The 10,462-nt window shown below is 35.2% G+C and overlaps 1 protein-coding gene across 6 annotated transcripts in view; it reads left to right on the forward strand.

The window, feature by feature from the left end:
- Nucleotides 1-9,687, forward strand: part of LOC145987659 (solute carrier family 15 member 1) — a 146,269-nt gene extending 136,582 nt beyond the window's left edge. For all 6 annotated transcript variants that reach the window (XM_083122174.1, XM_083122172.1, XM_083122175.1 and 3 more), the window contains 4 exons: nt 3,264-3,384; nt 4,548-4,676; nt 5,380-5,487; nt 8,571-9,687. In XM_083122174.1, the coding sequence (XP_082978300.1) occupies nt 3,264-3,384; nt 4,548-4,676; nt 5,380-5,487; nt 8,571-8,771 (559 nt within the window). In that variant the 3' untranslated portion in view covers nt 8,772-9,687. The remainder of the gene's footprint in view (nt 1-3,263; nt 3,385-4,547; nt 4,677-5,379; nt 5,488-8,570) is intronic.
- The last annotated feature ends 775 nt before the right edge of the window (nt 9,688-10,462 follow it).

Genomic DNA, 10,462 nt, shown 5'->3' on the forward strand with positions numbered 1-10,462 from the left:
CTTTTTGAAAGTAATTTCCAGCATATGTCCACCACGACTAGCTGTGATGAACCGGATTCGATCAGTCCAATTTTGAACCACTTTTTCAAGTAATTGGGGACGTATGTCGTTAATAACAAGAGTTATGTTGGCTTCCAAAGCGTCAATTGTTGCTGGTTTATCAGCATAAACCAGAGACTTTAGATATCCCAAAGAAAATAATCCAGTGGCGTTAGGTCCCATGATCTTGTGAGGCCAATTCACTGACAGCACCGATATTTCCGAAGTGCTCTATTCGTTTGGCGAACAGAACATTAATTTTGGAAATATATTTCCACAATTTGTAAACGTTGTGGCGGCGTCAGTCTTTCCATGATCATTTGCCAATGCTCACTGATATGAAATGACAAAACAATATGTCATCAAAACAAAACAAATGACACCTATCCCTATCGAAAGTTCTATCACTCTTGAAAAAACCACCTTTACATGAATTACTTGGCAGTTCAAGGAAGCCACACACATTTGGGGAAGCTTACCGAAAAAGTAACATACTACAACTGACTTTACCATGCTTCCAAAGATAACACAATTTTCTTAGCATGTTACCTAATCATACAGGGTATTTTTTTAAAAAAAGGTAACTGAAACTCAGCACTCAAACCATGTTCAGTTACCTTTTTTTTAAACACCTGTACAATGCAGACAGATAAGGAAATTTAAGCTGAACCACATATACTTACTGAACAACATCGAAACACACACACACATAAGTGTATGTACACATCATTGTCAGGAGTGACTCAGAAAGCACCAAAATGTCAACCTCACTTCCACATTTTACACCCCGGACTGCATTTTGCAGACTAACGAGGCTCTGGCATCTGGACGTGCGATCAGGATAATCCTCTATGAGACTTGTGTTGTGTGCTGCCCATATGTGTTTGTGATTGTCCCATCAATGCACTTCATCTTGGATATTAGAAATATGAAGTAAAATAAATAAAATCATTCATTCATTCACATTATTGTCAGTAACTATGTTAGTGGTTTCTATGTGAAGTAATTCTTTATTGAAAAGAAATAAGGCTTTACCAATTATAACATCCAGCAGTGAGTTCAAAATACTACTTTTAATGTACTCTTATTTTGATATATCTGATATACTGTACTCTTTATCCAGCGACGGCACCAGGATTAATCATCAAGGGGTGCTGAGGGGGTGCGGAAAGAAATTTAGGGGGTGTGATGCTGAAAATAAGGAAAACCATGAAACACACATGTGACCTTTCAAAACTGGGGAGCAAGGTGCCAAAATGGGGGGTGGCAAGAACAGTTTAGCATAGCACGGGGCAAAAATAGCAAAAAGCGGGGGCAACTACACCCCTAATTGCCGCCACTGATTAACAAAAATTACTGACTGAAATGAAATTGTATGTGTGAAATATAATAACTATAGATTGACATTCATTTTCTAAGCAGGCTGTTCCCCCTTGCCTTCCCCCTGGACTTACATGATTATATGTATCGTACAGTGTAAACATTCAGATACACGTTTCAGTCTTATTGAACTATGTAGTGAAATAAAAACTGAAATTATCCTTGTCTTTAAAAACATAATTTTTGGACCTTTTCAATGTAACCAATGGAGGTACAAAATACATAGTACATTGTACATTCAGTCTGCCACTTCAGGACAAAACGTGAAGTGCACAGCAACTTAGTCTTCTTTAAAATCTCTTCTGCCGCACTATCCCCAACAACGAACTGTAACATTTCTTTGTGAACATTGGGCCTCTTTCTAACGGGTTTTGAAAAAGCCTGAAATGGTACGTTTACTAGACATGTTACGTGGAACAAATACACAGAATGTATTAACAAGAGAACTACGCTTCACTCTACAACTTGCGTTAAATGATTTTCCGAGCAGGGCTTGGTCAGCGACTTGGTGATACCTTGAAAGCAGCTGATATTTTTGCTCCATTGTGAGGAAGAACAAATAGGCGGGAAAATAAACAGTTTATCAACAATGCAAAATAAAAATAAAGAAAAACATAACTCGCATAATCTTTAGGCAATTATCGAAAACCACAAACAGACCACTTGAAGAAACAAAGGAAGAAAAAATTCATAACAACAATGCTGAGAAAGAATAAAAACAGCCGCTGATCTTTATAGAGGCTGCCCCCAGTACAGGAAAGTATGCATATCGGCACCTCTTTCAGTGCTTGCTTGATGCATACAAAAATAAGGATCTTACTTCAGTCCTGGGTTCGAATCTCGGCATGGGCATGCATGTTTGTGAGTGTCCATTCATGAATTTCATCATATCATCACTTATCCCCATCTTCGCAAATTAGACAAACGTGGCAGAATTCAGTACCTAACATTCGACGCTCGATATGACGACATGACATAATATGACACTCTAAGGGTTAGTGTTTTCAGTTGAACGTAGGGGGCATGGAAGAGAATTAAGGGATGCACAAGCACCCCCTCGAGCCCCCCTGACACCGCCCCTGTCTTTATCTCATCATTATACCTGTTCATGTAATATTAACAATGTATTATTCATTGGCCTATTTTAATAATATTATTAACAGGCATATTATTCTTATTAACTATTATTTCCAAATTTTATTATTTTTACGTGTGAGACACTTGGTTCAAACCCCTCTCGAAATATACGGCGTTGGGCACGAAAAACTGGCCCACCTCATCTTGTCAGTCATTTTAATTTTTTGGTCTCAAACTATATTATTTTTATTCCACTACTCTCCCCATCTGACCAATTAATGTTATCCCTCCCTCCATAGCTGCACCTCTTCTTGTTCTTGAAGAATATTAATTTAGGAGAAAATTTAGTTTCAGACAAGTGAGATAGGGTGGGCTTGTTTTTCGTGGCCAACCCTGTAGTTCTAGATACCTGCCTGGATGACCCCCAAAGACACTTAAAACTAACAGTAAGGCTTTGTTAAACCTAACAGATGACAGCAAAATCATGAACTTTCAAATATGAAAATACACTAAAAATCTCATCAATGTTCTACAGTAGAGGAATGTTAATCCACCACCGACAGAAATATATTTACAAAACATGTTGTTAATAACCAATTTAACAATTAAATAGAAAACAGTCACATGATGAGCCAATGTGTAACTTTAACCCCTACAAGTCAAATGTTTCTTAATACTGTTAATTCTGTATGAAGTACTGTATTTATTATTCTTGCATGTAGAAAGTGGAACTGTATGCAATGATAAAAGTATGTATATATTTACAGCTATGATGTTTGGCTTCCGAAAAGTAATGTAGAGTATGAATCCTTCCCTGTACTCAATGGAACAACTTTGCAGCTGGGAGGAATCTACACACTTATGGTGGAAAGGGCAAATGGTATAACTGTAAGTAAATAATTATAGCATTTGCACAACTGATTGAAAGTCTCATTTTTTTTCCTCAAATGAAAGAGCTGTTAACCACTATTCTAAAATTCTTGACATTTTAACCCTTGTGCTTGAGAATACACAGCTTGTGATATATTCTGAAAAATATGTTAATTACATCTGCTTATTTGTTTGTTGTTTAGCTCATAGTCATAATTCAATCTGTATTAAGAATAACTTTCTTTTATGTTTCCTTTAGGGTGGGCCAGTATCAATTCTGACATCCTTAGCAATTTTTAAAGATACAAGTATTCCCTTGCAACTATGCCATGTCAATCTATCTAATATTTGTAGATTGAATTATTAGAAAGTTCTAATTTTTTTTGTGCTGTAACTTTATAAAAGTTTGGACCTTCTCAGTGTCTCTTTCCATTTTTAGTCTATTCTAGATCTATCTAGATCTATCTATGTTCGCATAACCACTTTTTGAAGATGCAAAATAATCTAACATAGTTATTTTTTAGTTTTTAGTGGTTTTTATTTTATTTTATCTGCGATGTTCTGGGAAACCAGGACAAAATGTCACAGATAAAATAAAGTAAAAACTAAAAATAACTGTGTTAGATAATTTGCACCTAGATCTATGTATTGATCAATTATTTATTTTCATACATTTGTATCTTTTTATACATATCAACCTTGTATTTTGCAGTATTCCTAATGCTCTTGCAGCTATAGATTTCCATAGGTTTGTAATGTCCAAGCCATCCTATCTTTGAGATATTTGTATAATTTATTATATTTTCATTCTCTATTAATATGATTTGCTATTCATTTTAATTCTTGAGGTACCAACAGTATCTCTAGTTAACCCAAATATTCTTAGTGTTATTGACTGGGAATTCATTGAATTCCAAGGAATTGTTAATTCTGTGAAATACATGTGAATTCTCCTTAATTACCTTCGACAGTGCGAAAAAAATCATGTTTAGGGCAGAAACCAAGAAACATATTGGAAATGTTACCACTTACTGTTACACCAATATGTTCATATTGCCTGATACTAATAAATTCTCAATTAATCTTTCCATCCCAAGACATTTCTTATTTTTCATTTCTTGTTGCATCATTGCCTATCTTCTACACAGTTGGTCTACATCAGTTCCTAATTTTTCTTTCAGAGCGTGAAGCAATTTGTGATCACGGAGCCAAATAGTGTGCACATGCTGTGGCTCATTCCACAGTACTTTGTGATAACTGTTGGAGAGGTGATGTTCTCAATCACTGGCCTGGAGTTCTCCTTCACACAGGTATGTGAGAGAGTGTGGGTGGTGTGTGAATGACAGAACGAACATTCAGTTTCATTAGATATGGACAGGTGTCTTTTGTAATAGTTTGCATGTACAGTGGCTAACCATATTGGAGAGTGGGTCAGTCAGTCAGTGTGTGTGTGAATGACATATCAATAGAAGAATGAAATATACTTTACAATATAAAATTTATTGTATTATTTTGCAAAGTAAAATACAGGGTCATTCATCCGATTTGAAGTAGTTATATTACGAAGTTTACAAATACAGAACAATTAGTGATACATGAATATCATGTTTTTCTCTCATGTTATAAGTGCTCAATGTGACTTCATGTGGTTACAATAACTTACAGATAATAGTGAAAACTCCTCACATTATTGTTCGGGTCTAATGTTACTGACAAGAGTAGTAACAGTGTGATTTTTGAGCCCAACTGTGGCCTGATACAGGATCCTTAATGTACAGTTACTTGCAATAAAAATGAGACAACTAGATTATGAAATACTTGGTTCAATGCATTGCGTTTATGTGTTGCCTAACTCTACATCGATGAACTATCTCTTTATTGCACAAACATTGTCTAGGAATGAGATGAACTTCTGTATATGACATTGAGTTTTCCTCTTTGTAATTGAGAAAAAAGGTAATTATTCACTGGTAATATGGAGGTGTGTTTCTCATCTAATTTTCTCCATTTCAGGCCCCACTCAGCATGAAGTCTGTGCTTCAGGCTGCCTGGCTTCTCACTGTTGCTTTTGGAAACCTGATTGTTGTCATTGTGGCTGAAGCAAAGTTCTTTGACAGACAGGTACCCATTCTTTTTTTATTTTTGTATTACTATGTGCAAGGTCTCTGCTCATAAACTTTTATCCGGTTGTCTAATGTCGAATAAGCTAAAGATCAAGACATGCAAATATAGTAATTTTGACTGTAGTATTATGAGTAAATTGTGGTCTCTGACATGCAATGACAAATTAGTTCATTGGCCGAGCATGTTAAGTGCTCGACTTTCAATCTCGCCGTGGAAGTTTCTGGTTTCAAGTAATAGTCTGGTGAATGTTCTTTGCGAGTGTCCTTTCATCAATTTCCTCTAATCATCACAATTAGTCAAAAGTGGCAGAAATGCAAAGTAAAATAACAAACTAAATGACATAATAAATACACGTAATCCAATTACTAATTTTATCCATGAGACAATAAGTTTCCAAGTGGATGGTGGTAGGGGCCATCAAAATTAATAGAACCTTTAAAAGTAAGTCTAGTGGATAAAGTTATAATTTCTATTATGTGTATTCTCACTAGAGGCATGCATATTTCGTTTTTGCCAAAACACGAAATGTGAAATAACACATTGTAATGTTAATTTTTCATGTTTCTGAAATGTGTGAGGTGCATTTTCGCACTCTGCTTTATCACGAAACAATGTGAAATGAGCTGCAAAATGTGAAATAGACTCTTAAACACGAAATTTAGAGTTTATTTACCGACACGACACTTTCTGAAGGCAGAATTATCCTGTGAGTTATGCAATTCACTGAAAATTAGTTAATTCTGTTGTAAATATTTGAGAAGCAAAAATAGACATATTTATACAGGAATAAACTTATTATTCTGGTAACGACATAAATGTGCTGTTATTTTGTGTATTAAGTGCAGTTTTTAAATCAAATTTGGGATTATATTCAAATTTTTAAAACTAAAATGTTATTTTATATACCGCTTTTTCACCACTATAACAGTGAAATTTTACTTTATTTACCGCTTTTGAACCCAAAATTGACTGTTCTTGTACCGAAATGTTGCTCTTTTATTTATCAAAAATATGTGCCTCTAACTATCATGTCTTTTATTCACCAAATATGAATAAATGATTAACATAAATGAAGAGCTTTTGAAAACAAAGACTTTTTTTTATGTTTAAATCTGAAAGTATATTGTGAAGTGCATGAGTGAGAAAATATTATGTAATTTTGAACTTAATAATTGCTATTCATATCTACTGTATATATTAATTAGAATAATGAAATCAAAGTTTGTTTTAAGTCCACTTTATGCTCAGATATGCTAATCGGGACTGGACCTACAGTTTAGTGAACCACTGTGCAATGTGTCACCACTGAGGATCAAATACCAAACCCCTTGATTACAAGGCATCATCATTGCCACTACATCATTGGGGAGACCAGACATGTGATGCATGGAAGAAAAGGAAAGAGTTGGTATGACAGATATCTGGATTTGAATCTTTGTCAAGCCTGCATTAGATTTCTAGGATGTACATCTCCTGTGCTCTAAATCATATGGTAATACAGGGACGCCGACTTGTCAAAATTATTGGGAGGGCTCTGCTCACTGAAATAAATTAATGAATGACTCACTCCCTCCCTTTTTTAAGTTTTGGCCTCAGTGATCGGAATCTCGTAAAAGCCCATGAATTCCTTAAAAATATTAACATTTTCATTTACAGTTCAGAAGCAAAAATGTTAATTGTTCACGGATGGATATGTCACAAATTTCGTCAACCATAATAGCAAAATATTCCCGACTTTTAATATCTGCTACCACGGAGCGCAAAACAGATCTCTCTAATACATATATCAATGATCTCATTCTGAATGTCATGTGAGAGTTATTTGTAGTCCGAACGTCCCATCCACTCTCCTAGTTCATGCACATCTTCTTTTGAAACTCTTTTTTGTAAAAATGTTAACAATACTCATAATTATATACTTAGTATATAGTAATAATTCATGTGTTTTGCTGTCTATGGTCATAGCCCCCCCCCCCCAAAGTTGATGGTTTAGCGGTCTCAGCCCCCCCAAAGTTGATTGTCTAGAGCATTTTAAATGTGTATTTAAAGTTAAGTTCATGTGGCACAATTCAGAGCAAACTTTACAAGAGAAGCAAAATAATACATTAGATCCTCTTAAGCAAAATTATTTGAGGGGCTCAGCCCCCACATCATTAACATTGGGGGGCTCGAGCCCACCCAAGCCCCATGGAGTCGGCGCCTATGTGGTAATATACACTTCGATGCTGGGAGATTCTAGGCACCATTGACATTCTCAGCATTTCAGAGGCAACAGATTCCATTGCAGCATCCAGGCAGAGAAAACCAGGGCTGGCACAGTTGTTAGAGCAAAGTCACAGAATGCTGGGTTTGAGTCCTGTTTGAGCATGCATTTTTCACTTAAGTTTCTTATCCTTGTTCAGAAACCTGAGTGTAGAAGGTCTTTTGGGGTGATGAGAAGAAGATGGAAGCTTAATGCTGAAGATTGGGTCAAAATTGTCCAGGAAAAGAACCAATGGGAGACCTGTGTTGTAGCAACTAACCTTCAGGTTTAAGGATGCCAGAGAGTTTAGTTAATTATGTATAAACTCTTGCGTATAGACTGACGTCAGTACTCTTACTATTTCCTGCTGGTACTGCAACCAGTCATTGGAATTTAAATTACTTTTAATAATTGCAAATAGAAGAGGTTTGTCTGTGGTCACATCCAGCTTGAAAATCAGTTGCTAAAGCGTGTTGATATCACGAAACGTAACCCTCCTAACCAACTAACATGCACTATTTTCAAAATTGCAATTCTAATAATGCATATGTCGTTAGGTTAGGAGGCCAGCTTTAGGGCTCTTGGCAACCGATTTTCATGACGTGTTACATGCTGGATGTGCCTGAAGACAGGCCCAAATAGAAGTGGCAAATGCATGCTAGGGATAGAGCAGAGATTTGGGGGTGACTAGATAAGGAGTGGGTGCAATAATTTCTGATGACATTTCCTTAACTCTCTCATACTTGTCTATGTTTGGGTCTTGCTTCTTCCATTCTGTGCCTCTCTTCTATGATTGACGTGATTTTGATCCAATAAATTAACGTGTCCTCTTTTACAGGCACTTGAATTCTTCCTCTTTGCTGGCCTGATGGTTGTCGACATGGTGATTTTTGCTCTGATGGCAATGAGGTACAAATACGTGGACAAGAATTCAGAAGCCTCAGACGATGGCCCGAACGGTGAAATCGCAATGACTGCGACAAAGGAGAAAGCTGGACTGGATAACCAAGGATTTGATGATAATGATGGGAAAATATGAACAAAAAACGTATCACTCAACAGATTTTGTGAATGATTTTAATGAAAATGATGTAGATGGTCATAAAAACAGCAGTCAATTGTTACATGCTTTCTGCAGTGGAACTGAATGTGTTTATCATTTCATGTTCTGTAATTAACATTTTAATGAGCATAATGCAAGCAATGATTCATGTCCCCTACATTTCAGATGACTGAAGCACAATGTAAGACATCTTTCTGAAAGTTCATTTTCATTTTTTACTTCAGTTCCAATGAGCACAAAATTTTCATCATTATGAATTTATATCATAAAAGGTATTCAAAGAAAGAGCAATTCTTGAGTTTTACTCGGGAACTCACTCATCTATGTCCATTGTTTACATTATGAAAAACTTTTTTAATGAAAAATATGCATGAAAAGGAGAAGAAACTGTTTTTTTGAATCATCTAGTTTCTTCTGTGATTAATTTTTTAAGTGCTAGTTAAGCTAAATGTTAACTTTGCCAGAAATCATTGTCCAGTTTAAATGTGTTCCTGTTCACATTATATATTTAAGAAGTGTGTTATGTATGTGAAGTGTTGCAAATATGTAAAAAGAAATGTCTAAAAAGTTACAGGAGATCAGAACTTGCATAGAACATTGGTCCATTCAAGCTATTTGTAAGATAAAAGTCAAATCATATATAAAAGAAATTAAGTATTTATTTTGGTAAATTACAGTTACAGTTAGCAACTGTGCAGAAATTAATTCTGTTAAAATATATGCAATCCATCCAGCTGAACTGTAAAAAAATGTATCGTATTTCTTCCTTCTTGTGTATTGATGTTAACAATTGCAGGAAGAATTTTTTAAACTTATTTTGAGAGTAATATTTGCCAAGTTTTACGTTCAGCCTAGCTGTTATATATTTGTAAATATACTTTACAGATTTTAACACAGTGTTTTTATTTTACCTGATGTTAACTGAAAATAATATTTGGACTTGATTTCGTGAAACAATAGAATGTGTTATAAAAGAACTCATTTTCTCATCATCAGTCACATATTAGAAATATATTTGGGGAGGAGGGAGGGAAGCAGTGTTGTATTCTGAAAATTTGATCTGGTTGACTGCAACGATTCTTATTTATTATATATATTTATTAGATATATTAGAAATGAAACACTAATGTAGGCACGCAAGTAAAACAAAAACAAAAATCTGACAACTTCAAATGTTGCATCAATTTCAATATTTATGAAAAAGTTGGTTTACTGGCAGTAAACCAGATAACATGGGAGAATCTGCCACTGGGGGAGGTCCAAACCGTGTCTCTTAGAATAATAATGATAATAAAGGGAGATTCACACCGAAGTGACGAGTGACATAACCACAAACAGTATGCACTGTAATAAGGTTACTTTCCAACTGACATGTTACTTGGGTCTGAAAGCTTCTTAACACTAGAATGGTGAGAGAGGTCAAAATGACCCCTACCTTCACTGTTTCTTTAATAACTATCCTGCTTTTCTTATTTTTTCCTAGAAATTTTGTGTCTTTTTATAATTCTTTGTTCTTTTTAAGATGGTGTATTGAAATCTACAAAATATAATTTATTTCTGTGAAATTTCATGTTATACCCCTAGAACAGCAGGAGGGGTCAATTTGACCACTGTATATTTTCATTTATGCATGCTGCAATGTCAGCGTTAGGTTGCAGTTCCTGTGT

This window comes from Lepisma saccharinum, chromosome 5 (assembly GCF_977018435.1).
Source record: "Lepisma saccharinum chromosome 5, izLepSacc3.1, whole genome shotgun sequence".
Classification (NCBI taxonomy): domain Eukaryota; kingdom Metazoa; phylum Arthropoda; class Insecta; order Zygentoma; family Lepismatidae; genus Lepisma; species Lepisma saccharinum.